This window comes from Bombus terrestris, chromosome 1 (assembly GCF_910591885.1).
Source record: "Bombus terrestris chromosome 1, iyBomTerr1.2, whole genome shotgun sequence".
In the NCBI taxonomy this organism is placed as follows: domain Eukaryota; kingdom Metazoa; phylum Arthropoda; class Insecta; order Hymenoptera; family Apidae; genus Bombus; species Bombus terrestris.
The window spans coordinates 10038080-10064184 of NC_063269.1; the positions used below are offsets into that span (position 1 = coordinate 10038080).

A 26105-nucleotide genomic window follows, 5' to 3' on the forward strand; every position below is an offset into this window, starting at 1 on the left:
TCGTACGAAATGCAAAACCTTCGAGATATTTACAGCGAAGATACGCTGAATAAATCTTTTGAATAATCGTGCAATAATTTATGATAAATTGAAATAATACACAGATTAAAACTCTTACGCCATCTACCAAATGGAAATGTTTTATCTTTATATAATATCATTTCTATATATTAGGTCATCCCATAAGTTCGTGTCGTTTTTCGAGCGGTTATATATGTTAAGATTGTTTACATACCTTTCAGTTTCGTGAAAAAATGTAATCCCCCTCTCGTTGTACAACTTCTTCCCATTTTTCTGGTAGGGCCATTATTCCGTCTCGATAAAAGTTCTCTTGTTTTTCTTTAAAATATGAAATGTATACACAAAAGTCGGCACGAACTTATTGGGATGACTTAATACATTCATTACGATTTAATGTATATGTACATTCCGTATATGTTATTTATACATGTTATTATTCATTTCATTATTAAAAATACGAAAAAATTATTGCTATCAGATGATTGTTTGATTCAATGGAATAAACTTACTGGAATATTTGAAATATTTCAATTTCTTCTTAAATTGTTATTTATCATTTTTGTTTTAAATTAATCTATATGTTTTTATTATTATTAATTACACATTCAATATATATATATATATATGAAGTGTATGTGTGGGCAATAATTTATTGGATATCATGGTGCAAGGATGAGCATTAACGGTGAAGTTAGACGAAGCGGATGGAATGAGTGGAGTACCTACTTCTCTTCGTGCAACCTCAATGTCGCCACAACTTCTTATCTTTTCACAGTACTCGAACTTGACATTTACCAGCGATATTCGTAAAATTATTATTATTATTATTTTAACGATTTTTTAAGTTTCTCATTTTCTATAACTATATATATAAAGGAATTTGTTTTAAATCTGCACATTTTACTGATATATTATTCAAAATTCTTATAAACCTTTTCTCATTTAAGAAACCGAACTTATGCAAGCCTAAACGTCATTTAAACCACCAACCAGTAAACCAATACTGGTTGGATTATCAGATTCGCATGCAGTGCTAGCAAAATGTCAGTATATGACAGCAAGCATCGTTGAATGAAGCATATGTTTCTATAGCTTTAGAGCTTAATAGTGATAGTACTATTATAATAAACGATGACAAACGTTTCAGAATTCCGATTTCCGCGTATAAGTTGTACCTTGTATAAGCGTGCTTGTGTATTTCTTTTTTCTTCTACATATTATTGTTTAACTCGTGTATTACATGTTGCATTTAAGAGACAAAAAATAGAAAAGTAGATAAAAAAGCGTAGTATACTAGCATGAGATTTGTAAGCAATACGAGAGTAGAAAGAACAAATAGTGATTTGTATTTTACAGTTTGTAAAAACCGAGAGATAAGTATAATTTAAAAAAGATGTATAATAAAGGTTAAGAAAAAATAGACTAAAATTACTAATTTCATTATTATTTAATTAATATCTAAACGATTTGTAATGGTAAATAATTATTATCAAGTTAAACGTAAATTAATCACATTATTATTATGTATCGAATATATGTATACGTATCTATATTATTAATACGTGTATTTTTGTCAGATCTATTTTAATTATACCTGCACAGTACGCAAATTTACTGTAGTACATAATTTACATATTCTAGGTTTTGCAGGCGATTTTCATAATACAAGTTCACACGTGGACGAATTTAGTTGTGGATATTACACAAAACTGCTAGCTAAACGCTTCTCTTAAACCCTTCATGCTATACACACTAGGAGGTATGCGTACCACGTGCATGTTCATGTTTTGGTATTAGAAAATGTCTATAACATAGCAATATACAGTGTAGAGCTGAAAATGTAATGGAATGAAAATATTTTCCAAGCAATATTATAAGCACAATATGTATATTAAAATATCACTAGCTGAAGTTATATATGTAAAAAAGAAAAGGTTGCTACATTGTATCACGTGATTTTAAGAAATTAAAAAACTGACAAAAATATGTACTACACATTCTTCATGAAAGCAACTGATTTCTTTAGACACCCGGTTTGTGTACAGCTAAATCGATACTTAATGCGTATGCGTACAAGTTACGGCAAACGGCATAAAAATCAACAGAGCGGGATAAGCTCGACGTATTTATGTATGAACAAGTACACTCGCCCTCCAGGATAAGTAGTTAACAATGATTAAAGAAGTTTTAACAAGAAACATCGTACTTATTGCATTAATTATTATGTAAGGTTACATCATTAAAAAAAGAAACACGATATCTTTAAATAAAAATATAGTAAATTCATAACAAGTGCGATAGACTTGACTTCCAGTAGAACTCATATCAACATTCACGACTGCTTGTTAAGTGGAAAACGTCAACCATAGGGTCTACATACGTGAAACGTAATTGATCGTACTCACCTTAGTGTAGAGTAGTTCCCTTGAAATACGGCGAAAGTGATTGTTGAGCAGCCAATAGAGGAACGGATTCCAGAAGCTGTTGGAGAGCGCAAGCCACGTGGCAAGGAAGTCGAGGAATGGTGGTGGTTTGCTTCCGGTACAAGCTGCAACGACTTCCTGAATTGTCCATGGTGTGACCATAACAATGAATCCTAAACTCATTGCAGCCATTGTTCGCGAGGCAGAAGTTGACAGTCGTCTCTCGTGAGCTACAAGCTGAAATATGTAAATGAAATGAATTCACTTAACGTCTCTTGCTCATTGTCGGTAATATATGTATATTACGTTAAACGTTTAAATGCTTCACGAATCAATTCTTTCTAAAAGATATTAATGATTTTATGATAATCAGGGGTTTATAATAAGCGTAAATTTCAAGCTTGTTGAATACTAGCATTCCCACCCTCGTACATTTCATTTGTATTCCTATTGTTTTTATGATTATTACAACATTACGCAATAAAATCTTTGATATGATGTATATAAATGTAATGCATAATACAATTTAATGATAGAATTTGTTGATGTTGTTACAGAGATAGAAGCACACGATGGTGTGAGATCTGACTGTGAAGAATGAAAAGATGAAAGAAGCAGAGAAAAGATGAATATAAAAGAGAAGCTGTGGTATCACATAACGTTGTTATATTTACATTGATTTTTCATTGAAAATTTACATGCTTTTGTTTAAATTGCTGGAAATCTTCTTCAATTATGTACCTTATTTAAGGGAAAAATTTGAATAATCGAATTGCAAACCGGCTCATTAAATTCGAACTTTTTAACTGTCATGTCAAAGTGATTTATTCAATCGGGCTATCTATGTATGTACTCATATATAGCTGTTATCATTGGATTTAAATTTTCCAAGCCGCATATTCAAAATGTGCATTTATGTAACTTTAACAAAATTCTGCAAGCGTATATGTACTTTATCATTTGATATTTTTCTCCAAATAGAAATACTTTCTGTTCGCATACAGATATTGAGTAATAATATTTCATACTGCATGAAACTTGCAAAGTTTACGATAAAAAATTTCCGATATATTTTGAAAACTTTCGTATCGTGGTTTATAAATATGCAGAGCCTGTAAGAAACTTCTAATATTAAAAAACACGCTAAAGAATCCGTGATTTATCTTGCAGGCCGCAACTTTCTTCGTAATTTTCCTCACATAAATGTATGTTACAGATTGACATACCTATGTGTATTTAGTATAGTTAGTGATGATTCATCAACTTGTATCTACTTATATAGAATTTCCATCGTTACGAAACCAAGCAATTATTTTAACAACAATTATTTAGTTATTTTAATAACAAATGTTATTAAAAATTAGTAATAAATCTTCGTAAGACGTACTAAATATGATGATATTTTATTATATATCTTCAACGTATAATATATTAGCAATGAACTTCAAAATCAATTAGTGATACGAAGTGATTCACTATGAAAAAAATAGGAAGAAAATATAGAGGACAATTTTTTCATATAACGCTTCGTTTTCGAGAAAATTGAATTTAAAAATTTGTCACATATACATAAAGTTGTTTGAAGAATCGCAAGAAAATCACTGTACATGCAAAAATAAGTAAAAAATGTCAAATAAAATTATCGTTAAAGACTTCAGTCTCAAAAAAGTGGAATTTAAACATGTTTAGTTAGGGAGGCACAGCTATCCTTTTATGTAATAGATATCAATTTATTAGCATTTTTATTGCAAATAATATGAGATAAATTAGTCTGGAACTTTTCATACATTTTTATTATACTTTTATTACGTTACGCAAATTTTTTCAATTCGATTTACTAAAAAATGCAGTTTGGACCGCGTGTGAACTAGAACGCTCCGCAAAATTCGATTGATATGATTTTATTAGCCCTTTAGTTCATCCAAAGTCAAAAATTCTAATGGAGTTATATTTTATACATATACAGTTATCATTCGATCTACGATCGACGCAAAAAAGTTATTTTTCGAGAAATAATAACTGCTCAAATCCAAATATTCGAAAATCGATATTTTTCACAAAAAAAAAAAAAAAAAAAAAGAAAAAAGAAAGAGATTCGCTGCTCAAAAATTTATCTAGTATACGCGTATGATAAATTTTCAAATTTATTTTTCTCAGGAACAAAACACCTCGTGGAAAAATGTTATTCTACGTTTCCGATTTATTTTCACGCGTAAAATAACGTCCTGTCGATTACTTATTCTTACACAGCCCGGAGTTATCTATGTTCAAGTATACTCGATAAATTTTCAAACTCAATTTTCTCGAAATTTTAGTCAAGAATAAAAAAATTGTATTCTATATCTTCTTCTTATTTTTTCATAAGGAATGCATGCTGGTACACGTCATTCGGTCGCAGTTCGTGTATCTTCAACGTATGACATATCGGCGCTGAACTTCAAAATCAAAAGTTTTGTGATGAAAGCAATAAGATTTCATTGACTAATTTTTGGTTAAAGAAGAACCACGAGGACATTCAGTAATACAGAGCGTCCGTTGAATAAGACGACCTTAACGTCTAAAAGGTAGGACGTCTAGTCGACTCGTCTTTTAGACCAGCTTGACACCGTTACGAAAGTCGCAAAGCGTTAAGCTCGTCAGCGTCAAAGCCTCTCATCGCACAGCAGTAAAAGGATTACGGATCTGCTCGTTTAGATGAATCCTTCCTCTTTCGCTTCTTCCTGATTCTCTCCACCTTTTTTTTCTCTCTCTCACTCTCACTCTCTCTCTCTCTCTCTCTCTCTCTCTCTTTCTCTCCCCAACTCCTCATCTTGTACTCCTTCCTATCCTCTTCCTTGCGTCTCCTCGTTTCTTTCTTTTTTTCTCATTCGCTTCATTTGTATTTTAAAGCATTGCGAGCTTTACTTTTGAAGCAGGCAACCTTTCTTATGCAATTCTTAGAATTACATGATTATTGAGGAATTTAGAATAATTAAAGCTTTAGAGTGGTAAAAGTCAGGATTAATTAATTCGGAGGTTTAACACTGTACAGGCTTACACTGTCTAATGATAAATATTTACATAACGGGTAGTGAGAGGTGAAACAATAATTTAATAACAAATAGAAGAAATAAAATGTAATTCCTTGTTTTCCGCTCGATATGAAATTTCGAACGTTTGTATAATCACTAGTTAACGCTGAAACAATAACTTTAAAGAAATTTAAAAAGCAAGATTTAATTTGTCAGTTTTATTTATTTTATTTCTCTTAACGGAAGAATTGTTTCACTTGTCAGTTATTAAAACGTATTGCTTAAAATGAATAACTTCTATGTTTTTTGTGTCTGGAACAGGCAGATGCTTTTATTTATTTTTTGTTGTATTATAAACAATCATTCACACGTATCCAAGAAATTTTTAATATGAACTCGTTATATGCATATGCACGCTGTATGAATAACTATGCATATCTGCGTTATTCATAAGTATGCATAGCAATCGTTGTATGCATAACTCGCAGCATTTTCTATCTGACTATTACTTTCAATATTGCATCAATTCTGTTTAATTCATCTCTTGTTATAGCATTTCGTATTCAATTGTTACAACTTGTTGTAACATATCGTAACGCTCAATTCACGTTTAGTTGGTAACCATACAATTATCTTTATAAATTTATGGTAAATGCAAAAATGTACAAAATGTACGTAATATGAACAGACGCACAATGATATAGTGTTTCAACTATAAACACTGGCCTTTATACTAGCCGTTTTGTAGGATCTACATGGACGAAATTAGCTAACTTGCTAATTGATCCTATCCATAATTTGCGTCATCTCTCTTGAATGGTACCTACAATGACTGAGCTTATGGACTTTAGACTAAGTTTCCTAATTCAAAATTGCGTTGGTGGTCATCAGATCTCAAAATTCAATTATCGATCCGAACAACGCGACGCTTTCCACGATGATATCTACGAGTAAACACTAGCAGGTGAATCAACTGTCTAATTTTTCTAGTAGACACGTTTTACTAATATATTATAATATCATCTAGAAGATTTGTAGAATAAATCATAAATAAATTAATTTGTTAGTTCTCATAAAAGTTAACTTCAGGTTATATATACATATAAAGTTTCATACATGAAATCTCTGTATAGAGACTGTGTAAATTGTTAGTTGGTATTTGTGTCTTGTTAAAAGACAAGCTTTTGTATGAAACTGTATAATATTATTTATAACATACACGGTATTATACGCATCTCTATATTGTTGCCACACGACAAAGATAGTAATTTATCAGAAAATCCTTCTACAACTGAGTTGCAAGTGTATTGTACATATCTATACAATTGTAACGTCAACTTGCAACACACCAGCGATTCATCGAAATTGATTCAATGCGATCGCGGCTTCTACTTCCGGGCATCGACACTTCGCAAGGACACCTATAGTGGCCACTGTACCAACCTATCAATACATCGACGAATACGTTAGTGAAATGATCCATTGTATGCAAACATTCATGAATGTAAAAGCCATGAATGCATTTTTTAATAAAGAACTGAATTAATTAAAATATTCCAGAAGGTGAATTTCTTCCTTCGATTATCTCTCATCTGGTGTTTTATTCTCCAAGGATACTGTAACAATATGTAACCTTATTTACTCGTTTTCGTAACCAACAGTATAACGAAACATTGTCTTATAATTTATCTGATAATGTGTAATGTATGCTATAATATCGTATAAGGTAATCCCTTCATAAACATTAAAATTGCTTTAGTAAGAAAGAAAAAACACCTTTTTATCTGTTAATCGCTTAGCCATGTTAAATTTGTAAAGTTTCAGTGACGATCAATGAACAGAACCATTACAATTTAATTTACGTACGTGAAAAAATTCTTTGTACCCACTGAAGATGGCAAAAAGAAAAAATGATAAACGAGGACTCTTTCATGGTATGTAGAAATTACCACATGCATTTCGTCAGTAGCCGATCTGTCCACATCGCGATTTATAGGACTGATAAGGACAACCGTCGATTCTATATGAACTGGGTAACGAGTGCGCACGTCAGCGATATTGGACAGAGGACGAGAGATTGAGATTCATCCGAGATCGGCACACAGTATTCCTCATTCATCATTTCATGTAGTATTGTAGTATGTGCATGTAGCATTGACTCTCTTTTATTTATAATCATTTTTTATATTCTAATAGTATACAACAACTGATTATAGAATACGAATCACTCGAGACCTTTAATGCTTTCTAGCTACTTTAAGAAATTTGAAGTATGGTTGTTTAAAAAAAGCAACTCTGTCAGCTTGTACTATGGTACATAATAAATTATTTAATTATATAATATATATGTAATATAATAAATTAATATATATAATATATAATCTTTCATGTATTTATTTTGTATTGATAATATTATTATGTATTTGTAATCTTCCATTTATTATAAATTACAATGCAATTTGTGTAACCAAGGATAATTCGTTATTCATGATATAGCCAGGAGAAGGAGGTTTTCGTATGTGATCTTAATCCTATAGCCAGACGTATATTAAAATACCTTCGAAGCTACTGGTTTTGATATAGACAAAAAAAAAAAAAAAAAAAAAAAAACGAAGTTGACCTTCATGAGTATTTTCCCTGTCTGTCTGCAAAAAGACTAATACTAGTATTAACATTTAATAACATTAAATTATATTCCCTTCGATGGTATTCAATTTTTATTTGAAATATTTGTCCACTTATGTAATTTATGATTCTTTTTATTAAACCTTTGAAACTAATTTATTTGATATCGTTACGTTGGAAGACTCATCCTGTATATAAAGTTTTGATAACTGAAAATGTGTTATTCTGTTATAGTCATAAATGTAAGTACGGTAATTGTGAAATCCATTCGTTTGAATTAGAGTGCCATGAGAAAAGAGCTTATAACGTATAGGTATTTCAACCCGATTTGGCGCTGGAAAGTTTAATTAAAGTTTCAAATATATCTGTTAATTCAATCGTTCGCCAAATCGAAATGCGATATGATGTAACTGAAATGTAAAACATCCGACCGACAATTATTTAAATATTATAAATGTTGAACAAATGGAATACACTTAATTAATTGGCTTTTTAATACAAGGTGTTGTATTAACAGTGAAATTAATTATTAAGCTCAATGAGGCTAAATACCTACAAAGAAACTATTAAAATCTTACATATAATTTAGAAATTAAGAAATCTGAAGCTAAAGAGCTTATCAAACAACAAAATATTTCTACAATATTTTACTATTATAAACGTCAGTTTTATTATCGCACATTGGCTTCTAGAAATGAATTTAATCGTGGCATGATATTCTAAAAAAATATGCAAGTGCTCAGATACTTTTGAATGTGTAATGTTACATATGTAATGCGATTACTGGATGCTATAGCTTAACGCTAGAACTACCAATAGTTAACACGAAGCTATTTCCACCAAAACCAGTGAAAATGACTGGTCTTTAAAAAATACGTAGTAATAGAATACTTTTATATTTATCGATTTAATACTTTCTTACAGAAGCAATTCCCTGTTATGTAGTACATTTTTGGTATTATTAATCCATCTAGGATCCTTAAATGAGCGTTGACACATTTATAAAATTGTAGAGCCAGTCATTTTTACTGGTGTGGTATTTCTAACGTTAGCATGTAGCGATCTAGCGATAGATCCGGAATTTTCCTGATGACTGATATCATCATATTGAATGATACGCAATAAAAATTTTAAAAACGTGTGGAAAGATGTACAAAAGGAGGAAACTGGTTAATTGGAGTTCGATAAACGTGTAGCGGCACATGAGTCCAAGGACAATTCAAATCATGTTGTTGTTTTCTCTCGGAGTATCAAGATCGTTAGGTTACAAGTAATGTAAGTGGACGTTCAAGCCACACTTTGAGCTCTTAGCCCCGAAAGTAACGGCCGCAGCCAACGCCTTATGCGGCCTATTACCTAACATCGGCGGGGCAGGATTGGGAGTCCGTAGGCTCTACGAAGGAGTGATCCGGTCACGAGTCCTTTACGGAGCACCTGTATGGGCCGAAGATCTGGCGGCAAGCCGGCGTAACCTGACTCTGGTGAGAAGGCTCCACAGGACGATCGCCATCCGGGCAGCGAGGGGATACAGGACGGTGTCCTACGCGACAGCGACCGTGCTGGCCGCGTCCCCCCATTCGAGCTACAGGCCCTTGCCCTTCGTCGGGTGTACGAACATCGGAGGGCTGCGACCTTGGACCGACGGGCCACGCCGACGGCACCAACCGTGGACGTTCGGGAGGAAGCAAGACTAGAAGCATGGGAGCGGTGGCACTCGCAGCTGTTGGAAGAGGATGCAGTACGCCCTAATCGGGCCGTCCGCGCCGTCCTGCCCAACTGGGACAAGTGGAGAGACAAAGGCGGGGACCCGCTAACATTCAGAACGACTCAGGTGCTCACCGGCCACGGAGTGTTCGGCGAGTACCTGCTCAAGATCCGGCGAGAGGTGACGTCTATCTGTCACCATTGTGGGGAGGAGGAGGACACGGCGCAGCACACGCTGGAGGCTTGCCCGGCGTGGGAGGTACCGCGACGTGTCTTACGACTCGAGATCGGCGAGAGATTGGCCCCCGATACGCTCATCGAAGCTATGCTCAGGGGGCCCCAGGAGTACACAGCCGTCCGCACCTTTTGCGAGCAAGTCATGCTCGTGAAGGAGCGAGCGGAGAGAGAAAGAGAGAAAGCCCAGCATACCAGCAGAGTGCGACATCAAGGAGTCTCCGCGCGTCACGGAGCGGCGGTGCCCCCGCCGTAAACGCGCGCAAGGAGTCATCGAGGAAGTAACAAGACCCAAGGAAAGGGGCGCTAGGGGGCGTGGTCCCCCCTGGCGGCCCCGATCTTCTGTCTAACAAGGAAGTCTCCCGCCCAGCAGGGAGATAGACGACGAAGAGCGCTTGGTAGTATTCGCAAGAGATCCTGAGCCCTCCTCGAACAGCCGTCTGGAAGACCACCGTGGAGTTTTAGTCGGTAAGAGTCCGACACTACCCATGCTGCTTGCAGCTGGGTGACCATGAGGATTTCTCCACGTAAAAAAAAAAAAAAAAAAAAAAGGTTACAAGTAATGTAAGAACAAATAGACTCCGGACAAAACAATGTCGCCGCTACATGCAACCGTCCAATGAAGACGAATTCAAATTTTCCGGACTCCCCCCGACCAGTATAAATAAACGGACGCGATCGCGAGTAAGAGAGTACATACCGAGTATCTAACAGTATCTACAGTATCTCCGAGTATCACGAGAATATACCGAGTGACAATTATTAGCGAGCAATATCTTCGAGTCGAATTTTCCGCGAGCGAACATATTCTATCGGTGCGAATACAGTTGACAAGCCTCTTACGACAGTTTGTACTTTATCTATTTATTTATTTATTTATTTATTTATTTATTTAATTTATTCGGAATATATTTGATGGGTTGCGACGGCAATCTCTCGCTCTCGTTATTTCACATTATCTATCCTCGACCAATCCTCTACAAATGGATTGCAGAATCCTTTTACACTTTGACAAGTACCGATCATTTTGACTGGTATTGGTATAAGAGTAGCCTTGATACAAAATTATTGTGAATTTGAATACATAAAAAACAAAATAAAATTCATTATATTATTCTTTTAGTTATTGTTGCGAAAGTCATTACATCATTGCGGAAAAAATACAACATGAATTAGGAATTTTAAAATAAAATTGTAAAACCAGTCAATTTGACTGGTGTTGTAGTTCTAGTGTTAATATTATTAGATATATCAGAAAGAAAGAAACTACTTTTATATACAGTGAATCCCCAAAATATGTTATCGATTGCCACAGAAAATTTGTGTGAAAATATTATGTATGCTACAGAAAATTTTTTAAAATTTATAATAAGCCTTTTCTGAATATATTATGTATGTTACATAAAACATTTAGCATATATGAATTTTAATGCATCTTGTCAAAAATAAAGAAGTATCCAGTAATTCTTTAAAGATACTGTAAGTTGTGATATCTTTGCTTCCGTGAATTTACCCCAAAAGTCCACAAGGAGAAGGCAAATTCCGCTCCGTAGACTGCATAAGTAAACCCTTATAGCACCAATGTAAAGGTATTCTAGCTATGTTCATGGAATTATTTTATTAATCATCGAGATTCTGGCAAACCTCAAGTCGAGAATCTGAATTCGTGAGATCTTCTCTCCCTGCGGAATACTGTATCGTACGATTTCCTAGCGCGTTCCATCAGTTCATGTAACATGAAACTTCCATAAAAATTTCATATCCACAGCGTAATTAAAGTGGTGGGCTTAATAACACAATTCGTAAATTTTTCGAAGCAACGGTCAATCATATCATAAATCAACGCTATAAAATTTCGACGATTATCCTTACAATAAATGTTATCGAACAGCTTTACGATTATACATCAATTTATTCATTTTTTTCTTTCTATTAGATTGAAAATTATGTAATTTGCAAGTGTTTTAATGTGGACACTGTTTTTTTAATCCTGTCACTGCACGTGCAAAATGAAACCTATACCTACTCTAGGGAGAACAACCCAATCAACAAAATTTAATAATTAAACAACCAATGTCACGATATCGTTTCGTAATACTAGATTGCTAAATAAAATGACAGCTTTTTAATCATCTCGTTAGCTCATTCGTAATTAAATAGATTAATTCTTTTCAGAGATAGAGGTAGGATTTGATTGGGTTATTTCGACAGACATAATTTAAACACGCACGCGATATCACTTCAACGGATTTTTTAATTATTGAACAAGCGGTTTCTTGCAAAGATACAAATAGTATTTGAATTTGTGTAAAATTAAAAATAGATTTATAAAATAAGAGATACAATATTAACGTATATAGTAAAAGCAACATATCGTTTCGTAATATTCCAGATACATTTTACTGTTTCTTACGCCAAAATCTAATTACAATAGTACGTTGATGTTAAAACTGTTCCATACTCTCTGCCTTTTTGGTCTCTCAGCGATAGAATGATAAAAAATTCCTACAGAAGTTATAAACTTATAATCTCGGTACAGACCAGTGAATTTTTTTGATCGGATTTCTCGCGTGTTTCAGTAGTTCATTGAATTATACGTCGAAATGCAATTTATGCGCTGCTGCCTTCGAGGTTTATGACGAGCGAAAATTGATTCTTGATGGAGCAGAGCTACGCTTCTGTAATGACTTTTGCATGTCACAAGAATATTTATAATTTCCAATTTAAGTCCAATATCCCCCACTTTTCAATGATGTTTCCACACAGATGAGAATCAAATTTTACAGATTTAGATGTGTATACAATAGTTGCTAAAAAATACTATAAGAAGTCTAGAGATTGAAGTATTTTTTGAAAAAATAAAAAAGAGATACTTAAAAATGTGGAATGTATATTGAACAGTCGTAAAAAAGAAAATTAAGTAATAGTGACAATTAAAAATATTAATTTAGATTATCTGCAAGCCTTAAATATAAGAACATGTCAAAGATAATTTTGTAGGTGCCAAAAATTGGTAATTTAATTATGAAAAGAAGGAACAGGCTAAGTCTGTTCATAATTAATTGTCGCAGTTATCTTTTGTTGAAAATAAATAAATTGATTTTCTTGCTAGAATTCAAACAAAACCTTTAAAAACTAAAACATATATAGTTTTCTAGTAGTCTATATATAGTTAATCTTAAAAATCGGAAAGCTTGGATTTCATACGATATTGGTCTTAAAAATTCCGTTTTTAAGGTCGACCTCTATATCATCATCCAGCCCAAGTGTTCGACGATGGGAAGGAAAGGCCTTCTGCCGCTGTCTCATTTGTCAACCCCTGCCATAATAGTATTAAATTCATACTGGCCATATTTGTCGTAACATTTTTCCGCTGGTCTTAGATGGGTTCTCGTATATCCTAATATAACACTGGCGAATACATACGTAACTAGGGACATTTTGTTTTCATTAAGCACGTAAAATATGTACCATTTATTTGTAATGTAAATTAATATTATTATACTGTAGAACGAAACATTAGTAAAAATGTAATGATTATGAGAAATATATGTGAAATGATATAAATAAAATTTAATCAAACTGTATGAAATAATTTTCATTAAATTTGAAATCAGAAAAAGAAATAATTCAACGTGATGTAAGAATCAATGTACGAATTGTAAGCAAAATGGAAATTTGTTCTTTTCACCGTAATCATTCTGAATATAAAAAATAACATAATACAAAAAACACAATAAAAAGATAGTATAGTACAAACGTAGTACTCCAACGTAGTATAAACATCTGCCTATATCATCCTCCACATTCAAACCGAGCATACTTAAATCTCTTACTCCATCGTACAACTAGCATTCAATCAACACGCGCATCCAATCCTCCTATTCAATTCTATACGCAGACTTCGCATTGTTTGCCAAACTACCCCTGCGCGCAGCTACCATGAGAAAGCTGTGAGAATATTTCGCACCTGAAATTCTGAAGATTGTTTAATCAAACTACGGCACAATCTATTTCTCAAGCCCATCGCGCTGAGAGTTTGCAAATTCTCGTTTGAGTTACCGATATGCTCTTTGTATATCCAGTCGTAACGTATGAGATGTTCGCTTTCTTCGGATATTTCAGATTGAGTATGCTTCTGCACTTTATCAACGTCAGTTTGTTAATCAACGTTGTATTACCAACAGATGTTACTTTATGGTAAGCTGTTGGTATTACAAGAGGTACACCAAGCGTAGCACATAGTGCACGATATCCATTAACTTAATGATTGGTCGCAATGCACTTACACGGGGCTAAAACCTTTAACATCAAAGATTGTAAATTATAGGTGTATTCCGCGGGAATTTGAACCGAAGATACTCATTGGCACATGCTAATTATTTATACATCTGAACTTTTTATGTGAATATACGTATTATAATATAATCATTAAATACGTAATTATATATAACGTAATCATCAAGCAACATACATATGTATGTTAGCTTCGTAAAGTTAATAGAAATTACAGTCATTTTGTAAACGATTTGCTATTAATAAATCTGTTTCCTGCCATTCTAATTATGCTACCTGCTGGCGTTCCACTACGTAATCGACATGTCATATACGTAGTATTTTTTTAAAATAAATAGCAGAAATGAAATAACTATTCTATTTATATTTAAAAATCGCCCCATGTCATTACAATAAGCGTAAAGAGATTAATAATAATAAGTGTACAATTTCATTACATCATATACGATATTGCCTTAAATATCATAATAAGTACTATACTTAGGATATTCTATATATCTTTAAATATTACGTGCATTCTATGTGTCTTTGTATTTTCAAATATCCCATAATGGTGTAAAAACTATAGTCTAATAATTAGATTCGCGTGTACATATAATTTAAAGCAGGATAATTCAAGGAATAAAATAAATAAATAGCTATTAATATAATAAAATTAAATTAATAAATCACTGAGAAAAATACATCAATTGTTACTAGCGTAAAATAGACTTAGGACTTCAACCGTTAACTTTGCTCCCTTTATCTCGCTCTTTAGACACAAAAGATGGTACACGTGAATGCTCGTTTTTCTTGGACTCAAAGCTTGAACAATACTGATGCAAAGGCTTAACGTTGCCGTTTACGCCGGAGATCATAACGCACGCCTAGGAAAACTGACCGTGTCGTTTCAACCCTTATGTCAACGTTGTTCAAGCGAGAACTTGTCAGTCCTCTGCTCTCTTCCTATTCCTGTCCATAGCTACACTGCAGATGTTTGTTCAAATTCATATTTTTATGAAAACAATTTGAAAAATGGCTCTTAAACCCACTACAACGCTTCGACTTTTTACTTCAATTTTGCTCCTATTGTAATACATAGAAAAATATTTCAGTTTCAGATGAACTTGTCGAATAGAGATAGCTATACAGGGGACTTCGAAATCATTGAGAAGGTAGCTGTTCGACAGGTTGACCGATTTTTAACGTTTTAAAAAATCTGTAACCTGAAATCAAATAAAGAATTTACTAATGTAAAATAAAATTTAAGTATCATTTTTTTCATTTAAAAAGACCGGAATTATTTTGTATTTTCCAAATAGCAATATATATATTTCCACATTCTTCAAACAAAAGTTCGTTATAAAGAAGAACGTAAAAATGTTCTTATTTTTAAACGTTTTTAGTTGATAGTGTACGTAAACGTACGCTACGAACAATGGCGCTAAACTTGCGAAAAGATGCACAATAAGTAAAGGTAGAGGCGAATGAAACAAAACGGGATCAAATTCTTCGGGCATGCAGTGCACAAAAAGATATGAAGAAGAGAGCTGTAATGAAACTTTTTTAAAAACTATTCATAAAAGTTGTATGCTAGTTGTATACAATTCGTATACAAGTTCAGTATTTTCTTCCGCTTTGCTAACATATTAAACTTGAAAACTTTACGCCTTATACCATGTTCATCGTACATAATTTTAAGAACAAGGCTAATTTAATAATTTCTATACAAATCATATTGCTTTACTTATGTTAAATCTGAGACTATAGATTTTGTTATACACACATAAATAAATAATACACACATGTCATATATAGATACATCACAAGTTTAAGGAAAACATATTTTCTATTACTTCTTTAATTTAAAAAATATCATTATTACTGTTTCTATAATCCTAAAATATTTTCTTATTTTAGAAATATATCCAAAGGTATGACAAACATTGTTAACAATCCATAGATATTCTGCGCTCGGATATGAAAGTACAATATTACTCCATCTATATGTTAATATATAACATTTAACAAAGAAATTGATTTAAGTATATTGTACACGCAACACACGTCAAGCGTAATGAGTTCATTTAGAATAATTTCCTTCACTCGAGTCGGAATTGTGAACTAAAATGTTTCAGATAGCTTCTGTATAATTAAAACACTACGACATAATTGTTAACATAGAAGGAAATCGACATTAACAGGAAATTCGATCTTTTCATTCTTTCTTCTAATAATGAAAATAAACCTGCGATTTTCGTTCGCAGGTTACGCGAGATTTCAGCGTCTTACAAAAGCTTTCCGCTATAAGGAGGTAAATAAAGTTTACCTATGCCATTAACGGCGTCTTCAGAGTCATTATGGCTACAAGGCTGCGACGACTATCTCCACCACTTCCGTTGCAAAGAGTTCTTTAGGTGAAAGATTCATTTTTATCATGTATCTAAGAATTATTTCTTTATACTTAAGGTCACATAGTTTTATTAAAATTCTATTGCCTGAAAGTTATTGTGTTTATAAATTTTTATGCTGGAATAATACTTTATACGAATTTAGCTAAATACTTATAACTTTATACCGATATCTTTATAGTGGAATAAACTTTGAAAGTTCGAAACAATCTCTTTTGCAAGTATTCTCCTCTCTAAAGTGTAACTGGACACTTCTTAGGTGGCATAATAGCATAAAATGTCTTTATTAAAAGATAATAAAGAGTGCAAAGGATTAATCCCATAGGAAACCAAGAACTTTGATTTACGAAAGGATGTAATACTTTTATATAGGAAAAAGTCAGGATGAAAACGAGTATGAAAAGGCTGGTGCGTTAAAGGGCTTAAAGAGAATATTGAACAGAGCAGCCTGACAGAGATGAAGGATTTCAACGAAAACACAGCAGTTAGCTTTGAAAACGTCATCGAAGTTTTACGACTGTAAACACTGCGCCGCATCAATTTAAAAATGCTGTAGACACGAAGAAATGAATACCGCAAACATTTAATGAGCCCAGGATTAACCGTTGCATAACGAATAACTGGGTCGTTTGAAACTGAAGTGGCAACGCAAAGTTCGATGCTTTCAGAGAAAAGGATACATCCAGCGAACGATAAACATATTTTTGTAAGAATACAAATTTCTTATTATTCTCCTCACGTTTCTGATTCATACAAAATTGGATATTGCGAACCTCGTTTCGTTACTTCACCTATTGAATATCATAACGAGAACTCTACTTTGAATATTTAAGGATCTGCGAATTTTGTACCGTTAAATTTTCCACGCATGCATAAAAATCTGATTATGTACAATAAAATTCAAATTAACAGATACAAATACTTTTCGCTGATTAAGTGAAATTATTTTTTGTTTATTCGTATTTATATATATATTACCAAAAACGTTACGTAATCATTGAATGTCTGTTAGAACTTCGTAAATGTTTCATTACACGCATAATGACGTTCATTTAGAAATAAACAGTAAATATTTCATACGTGTTACGAAACCAAAATGTTCCTATCCAAATGATATAAAAATGTTATAAAAGTTTAAATAAGGTAAAATATACAAATGTCCGTGAGAAGAAAAGATTGTAGAGGTATTTGAAAATTTCAAGCACACTTCTCTACACGTTCCTATGAAAAACACTTTTAAAAGAAATGCTCAATCTGCAAAGTGAAAGTGACAAATTGCGATATACTTCAGAAAATACGCACACTATTTCGCGTGTACAACTTCGCAGGACTTGCTCGTAAATAAAAACGATTTTCCGTTTCTTCGCTTTCGTCTCCGAGGGAATCAAACTACGATTCAAACATTTAACATGGATCGTTTTACAACTTTCACACGTTTGAACTTAAAATCTCGAAATATAATTAGTCATACTTTTTAAATTGAACGAATTAACAGTGTGAAAAATCCGTAGTTTGTATTGCGCATCGTCTCGTTGTTTGTCCTCGATACCTCGCCTCTCCCCGCCGATGATAATCCATAAGAACGGAGAGTTAAAGCCGCTATATCGAAAACCATTTCTAAAGTGATGCGTTTCTTAAATTTCTATCATCTTGAGATAGCGGTAGATGAAAACCGAAGAATGGGAGTCCTACGCTAATGAGCAGAAACGATGCGGTGGGTTACAAAAGGAAGAAAAAATCGAGAAGAAGACGATCTATCCTGCAGAACGCCCACGAATTGAATGTACGGACTCGATTCCATTTGATTCCTCATCGGGCTCGTTCCAGCTCGTTATTTCACAATAAGCGGGAGAAAGATGAGGTGAAAAGCGGAAATAATAAGAGGAAGAAATTGAACGGAACGTTCCGTGTTCTTCGCTTGTTCTGTAACCGTAGAATATCTGAATGAATTTTGAACTACAAAGTAAAGTATTTCATTTATAAGTTTCATATTTAACATTTGTCGTACGGTTCGTTTCGTTATTAATGGCTACATTATTATCTACTTATAGTTCATTATTTATATTCATTGCGTAATTCAAGTATCGAACAATCGTTATTAGAATATTTGTAGTGGCAATAATTTGATAAATATATAGTTTTCTTGTTATATTAATCGTTATTAATGGTTCGATAAATACTGTAAATGATTTTATAGATCAGATTTCGCTCGGTCATCTCACATCCAGATTTCAATTGAAATTATCCATCTGATAATTCTTTACGTTTCTAATTTTCTATGTTATTGTTTGACTAACCATAGACAGTATCGAGATTAGAGAAAAGGATATGATAGAATTGATAAGAATATGGTAAGTAAAAGGTAGTCACTGATTAACCAGTCGCTTTTCATAAATAAAGAAGCGTGGCAATTTACAAAACATATACAATAACACTAGACAACAACGACTATGTGGGGATTTTTCTAATGCTTGCTACGACGGTTTTTGAAAAGATGGAACAATTCTCATTGCAAGTTTTACTGTATCCTCCACATTTCTACGATATTGCTTTTTCCGATTACAGGAGCTCTCGGATAAGGCCATGAACACGCAGAAGCAGTTTTTACCTTTATCTCGCTGCATTATCTGGCAATTGTCCGCACGAAAAGGTAAGTGACTTTCACGCTGAGCCTACAGTCGTTTGATGCGCCGAAAAAAAGTTTTTATTACTTCAAGTGTCTCTTTGTCCCATTGTTCCTCATGGAAACGTGCACCTGACAGACTATTATTAGACGCGTCATTAACCTAAGCTAACCTAATTCTAGACTTGAACCCAAATCCAAATTCAAAGCGGAATCAATGACACGCGAAAATTTTCGTTTCTGCAAACAAAACAGCCCTAGAATCGGTTCTAGTATCGATTTTACGATAATTGAAATCGCATATTTCCATGAAAGCAACGCGTTATGTATTTTCTATTATCTAACTTCGTTGTGCAATTATTTCGCGATAACGAATCGCATACGACATATTTAAGCTTGAAACCCGAAAATCATATTTTGCAAAGAATTAAATTGAAAAAATGTATCTCCTCGGAATTTGACGAGAAAGTTTGGTCTGCGCCAGTATTTCTCGGATTTAGACTCTAACTATAATACCTAACTTATCTCGGCGATTGTAATAAAGCATTTCTAACTGTTGTTTTATAACGGCGTGAAAATTTGCACGTCTTAAAACTTCTGGAAACTACCCAGATCGCCAGTGGCGATTCATCGAGAGCAAAAAAAGGGCGAAACTCAAGAACGAAAAGAGAACTCAGATTGTGTAGGTGATAAGAAAGAAGTTGCAACTGATCGTGAGAGATAGTAGTCGTTAACTGACCGCGACGAATATCTCAATCTCTCGGTTCTTAAAGATCGAAAGATTAAATCGGGTGACGGATTAGATCTCGTTTCAAACAGGCATCCAGGCATAAGATAAAAGTAAAAAGTTGAGTGCTAGATCGTTAGATTCTACGGTAGAAACGAAGTAAAAAAAATATACAAAATCTATTTTTCGAACAATTATGACTGATTTAGATATACATATATATACGTTACGATTTAAATATATAATGATTAAAACTATGAAAAATAGTTTCATACGCAAATTATTTTATTTGATGAACTGTATGATTTTTTCTAAATAGCTGCTTGCAGAGATTTCAATGCTCAAGTATTTTTTACAGATGGAAGTACACATATATTTTCATCGTGGATTTCGATTCGTTCGATGATATGTATGAACTGTATATCTGAGCAGATAATAATGAAAATGTATACAACGTTTTTATAAATATTGGTTATTTCATTTAATGGAAAACTTAATAGAGTGTATGACTTTCTTTTATATGTTGCGCGCAGTGATTTGAATATCAATGTATTTTTTACAGATGCAACAATAATGCAAACGTACAAATATTTTCATTATATATTCCAATTTGTTCAACAAGGTATATGAAATAATAATACGTTTGAATAATAATTTATCCGGTGTTTTTATAAGCGTTAGCGATAAATGAAAATATCCAATTCTGTAACATTAAAAGTATTGAAAATTCACATTCAGCAATTTATTAAAAGAGCAAATACAAAGTGTGATATATGCTTTTACGTTTTAAAATAGAGTGGATCTGTACTCCACTGGTTTATACATTATAAGAAATTGCATTTAACTCATAAGTATATCCTTTTTAAATACTCTTTTATGGAAACTGGTGACCAATTTACTTAGACACATTTCGTTCTGAAGTTCTAAGATAAATGCTGTGTTGTTTTTCACAGTCTTCTTATTGAAGAGGAAAAGTAAGTCACGAATCCTCTAAAAAGAATGTTGCTATTCTTTAAGCCAATAGCCCAGCTATTTGCTATCACTAAATTCTATCGTATATCTTCTAAAAATCCTAGCCTGCAGCGTTAGGTGTCTACAAAATTTCAATTCAGTAACCATTCTTGGGCATGCAGATTGCGCATTCTCGCAGGCATTCTCGGCCACACACGACATAAGCTTCTGCTACGTATAAATTCTAGGAAATATCGTCGGGTTAAATGCCTTCGATGACCCTCGAAAGTACGTTGTCCCTAAAGTATACACGTTACTTTAATCCTCTGTCACTTGAACTATTCCTTAGAATTCATTAAAACAGTTAAAGAATATAGCGATAAAACAATAAATATAAATTATCACAAACAACGTAAAACATAAAAACTGATTTGTCGAATCTTATCGAGTCAGTTCGAAGTTATTCAGAGGACACAAATAGAAAAGCAGAGACAAGCGATGGTGTGGCAAACATTTTTCAAAACTTATGATCTTAAATAATTTCGTGTTTGAGAATCGGACATATAATTTATATAATGAAACTGAGAAACCGCTAAAAAGTGGAATTTGATCGGTTTAGCTTCTCAGAAGTATAATGTACCAAAAGATTGTAATATATTAATCGTCGATTATCTACAGTCTACTGCGTTAATGACGTGCAAGATTGAATAATTACTTACAGATAAAGAATGATAAAGAGTTCGAATGTGTATATATGAAAAACTGACGAATTATACGATAATCGACAGTATATGCATGTCACGGCTTAATAGTTTCTATTGAAACGACAACGAACGTTCTCTTTTATCCCTCTTAGGTAACCACGCGCACAGCAAGCTTGCTCCCTTTTCCATGCAGAATCTTACACATCGGCACGACCGTGGTCTCGAGAACGCCTTTAGAAGACATTCCCGCATCCATTGACCTACATTGAAGCTATGGGCCATAAAAGGGAGGAAGACAGAACGATGGAAGAAGAGTACGAGGTAGACTTTCTTATAAATAAGCTGTTCGGAACGTATTCCATTAACCAACCGTACGGGTAATCGTTGAAGTTTCCTTTGAAAAAAAAAATTTTAACGAAAGTTCGTGTAAAACTATACTGTTTCTTCTATTTGAAGAATATGCACAATTTTAATGCACCGGCTGCTACACGTTGGTCATCGGTGATGTCCACTTTAATGAAATTTTTTGGAACGATTAAAGCAAGATAAATTTCATATCTTTTAAAAACTGTTCAACAACACGGCTACGATACTTTGCAAAAATTACATGATTAAATAAAAATTTATACGTAGTATATTACACTCTATTGCGGTTCTCCGAGCAAAATATATAAAATTAGAGCGAGTGTCAACGTTTAATAAAGATTTTGTTCGTGGGACTAGTCAATGAAAAATTATCATGTTGAAGTGTGATTCACACTGGATGAATTATTCACTTTAATGTAACTCACTCGAAAGAGTTTATGCCTTTGGAATGCACTTTTTGGTGAAGCATGAAACAATCCGATCATTATCCCTTAATTAAAGTCGAAATTTGTTATATTTCCACGTACTGTATTTGTATAACCACGTACATTTCAAATAACCTAAGCTAAAAATTATCTTGGCTGGACAACGATCGAAAAAATATTCATTTACAAGCTCGTGTCGCTGTCAATGAAATATCGAAGGCAGATATGACACGATATCAATCAATCAATATCCTTGACAAACAAAGGTGGAAGCTCAGACATTCCGATTATCAGTCGTCAAAAACATTCTAACGTTCAAATGAAAATTGAAGAGCTTCGTAGGAACAGAGGCAGTCAAAAACAAAATGACGATTGAAAGAAATTGCTTCGAAAGTTTTAGTTCTAATTTTGTTAGTACTAACTACGTTTGAACTGATAATTATAATTGTTGTTAAAAAGCTCTTCTTCTTTTTGTATTTATAAAATAAAGAAAATAAATATATTCATAAAATAACTCAACTATGTGACTAGAAAATTGAAAATGTATAGACTTACTTTTAGCGTCTTTAACGCTCAAACGATACATTATTCAAAGACACACTTCTCAACTAACACATTTATACATTTTAACATTAATGTACGCATCGAACCACTTATTAAAGACAAGGTGTTTGTTTTATTTAACCAAGTCCGGGATATTCATTGGTAGTTCTAAAATACAATATAACGTAGCTGAATAAATCTTTTCCAGTATTAATTACGAATTCTGGTCGTCACCAAAGAATTAACGTAGACAAACAAAACAGAATCCTCCAGAACGGAATATCAACGGTTGAGAAGCAGTGAGTGTATATAATCAGCCACAGAAGTCTTCGTACATTCTATAACAAGGGTATTTTTACTAAAATGAAATTCCGTCAAGTTTCATGGCAAAGTTAGTGTATTCTACGCTTAGAGACCAATTAAGAACTACTTTGAAAGTAAAACAAGCTTTCTGTGATTAAAATATTAACATAATTCAGAGTTTGAAACAGAAACTCTGTTTTCTTACATGTTTGAATATACTTCTAAAATAATACGCTTAACTATAAAACAGCATAAATCAAAGTATTAAAATAGTTAAACGTACAATAAGTGATTTCGATTAAATTAATCAAAAAGCTACAGAAGGAATTACGATGAGCTGCGATAATTGTTTGAAAAAAGGAGGCAACAGTTGATGATTGATCGATTTAGTTTTAAACTAATAACTTAAGAGATTAACACGCAATCGATTATTGTCAATATTTGTTGTTATCGGATTGGATGCTGTCATTATCTGCTTCCTGATCGATATTTCAAACAATTGTTACATAAAGTTAGTTTTACAAAGTAATAATGCAGATGGACAGCAAACAGAAACAACAGCAAGCGGATAACACAATTAATAGAGAAATTATTCGCTTCGTTTAACTCTATAATATTTGAATGATACCCAAATAATGACATTCTTGAACATAACCATTTAACATAACTTTAATTATGTATGTAATAATTAAATAAATGAGAGCAATTAGAATACAGATCTAGAATCTATCATACAGATTAAATTATAAAATTTTAAATTATGAAATGATATATTATCATATAGATAAGGATAATGTTTGAAATTACGAACAAATTCTGACTCATTGAACTGAATTCGTTTTAGTTTTCCAATAATTCCGAGCTCTAGCGGTGTCGCGCACTTAGCCTAGTTTACTTCGATGTCTCGGGGCCTTGGTGAATACGTTTCTGAAAGTGTATGCAGGAAAGCAGCTAATGACCCGTGGATTTTCGGTCGATTACGAACTCTCATCTACCGATGCTAATTATTTTTCACATTACTGGAAAAACAATATCGCATGTTCTCACTGTTATCCTTGATGACCATTTATAATATTCGCTATGTAGATACAGAAATTTGACACATACGTATAATTGCTTACATCCGACCATTTATCATTCTTCTCATTACATCTGCATAATAAATTTCTACGAAAATTTCCAGAACGTGAAATTTATAAAGCAACTACAAAATTCTGACTGAAAGTATAATATATTACATTAGAATCTGGAAATATGAGGAATTTGATACGAATATCTTAATACCCCTAATTCATCTCGAAGTTTTCATATTTTTCATTATAACATCATCAGCAAATTACAGTAAAAAATTTCCCTTTGCGCACGCAGGAACCTTTCAATGATGTTTCAGGGTGTTTCATTTTCATCCCGCCAAACGGTGTCAGCATATTTCACGTTTAAATTTTCAAACTTCATTTTCTCGTAAACCAAGTCTAAACTGAAACAATTTTATTCCATATTTTGTTCTTATCTTTTCATAAGGAATCGTCTCATACGTTACCTTGCACACGTTATTCGGCCGCACTCTGTACATATTTTATGTGCATTATATTTAATATCGTAATGCATATAATTGACATTATACGTATTGGATAAAACGTAAATAAAACACACAAATCGTGAATAAAACACTTAGGCCAATCAGCCTCGTGAAAACCGACAATCCATGCGTTAATTATTAACAGACTGTTCTAACAGGGGAAAGATTCAATTGAGAGCAATCGAATAGTCGGGATTGCTCACGACTTGAGAAAACTCGATATTTATACAATAGGACTGCTGTTTATCGTACAGTAGCCTCCACGGCGTAGCGAGGCTTTAAGGTTTAAAGCACGAAGTAACGGAAGTGATTGATTCACTGACATCTAGAATCGCTAGCAGCGATCTCTACCTTGTGATAGGAATTGAACAGAAACTAAAGGTATAGATCATGTAGCCCTGACCGAAGTTCCTAACACTTATCTTCTCAAGTTTCTGTCAACTCGTTCATCCAGACGCTGGAACACATAACTTCGACACCCAACGGATTTTACGATCTCACTATATCAGCATCAATGTTTGACTGCTATGGTTGTAATTGTAATGCCGTATAAAAGATACACGAAACGTGTAAAAGTACAAATGAAAGTAAAACATAAGTTTTTATGCATATATTTTATAAAAAGACATTCGAATTCCTAAAAACGCATCATTGTAAGTTTTCAAAATTTCTATGAAAAATTACGAACTTGTCATGTTGATCGTTTTGACAGTTCAGAATATGTAGAGAATAGAATAAATTATGTAAAACGTAGAAAATGTTAACAGCCAAAATTAAGCTACGTCTTCTATGCATAGATGTGTGAATCGCTCACGTAACAATAATAATATGTAATAGTATGCGCTTAAGTATGCCATAACGATTATACACGTGCTTGTGGAAATACTGGTGCACGTTCCGGTTTACTGGAATTTCTTCTGTATACACATAGTTAAACTAAATCCCTTGTACTAATTATCCTAGTAGTTCTAGTCAAACATAAATAAATGCTAGATATTTATATGCACACAAATAAAAATGTAACATTATTGTATAAAACAATATTATGAAACTGATATTTATATACTTGTACGTTAATGTAATTATATATATTACAGAATAACATTTTATAATATATTAAAAAATTTACTACGAGTATATTATACTTTTAGAATTTGAAATATTCTTAATGAGATCTCTA

At 33.0% G+C, this 26105-nt stretch overlaps 1 protein-coding gene across 7 annotated transcripts in view; it reads right to left on the reverse strand.

Annotated features, from left to right (window-relative positions):
* LOC100644710 (trace amine-associated receptor 9) overlaps nt 1–26105 on the reverse strand; it is a 109697-nt gene that overhangs the window by 20641 nt on the left and 62951 nt on the right. For all 7 annotated transcript variants that reach the window (XM_048406276.1, XM_048406274.1, XM_048406284.1 and 4 more), the window contains one exon: nt 2427–2681. In XM_048406276.1, coding sequence (XP_048262233.1) covers nt 2427–2681 — 255 coding nt within the window. The remainder of the gene's footprint in view (nt 1–2426; nt 2682–26105) is intronic.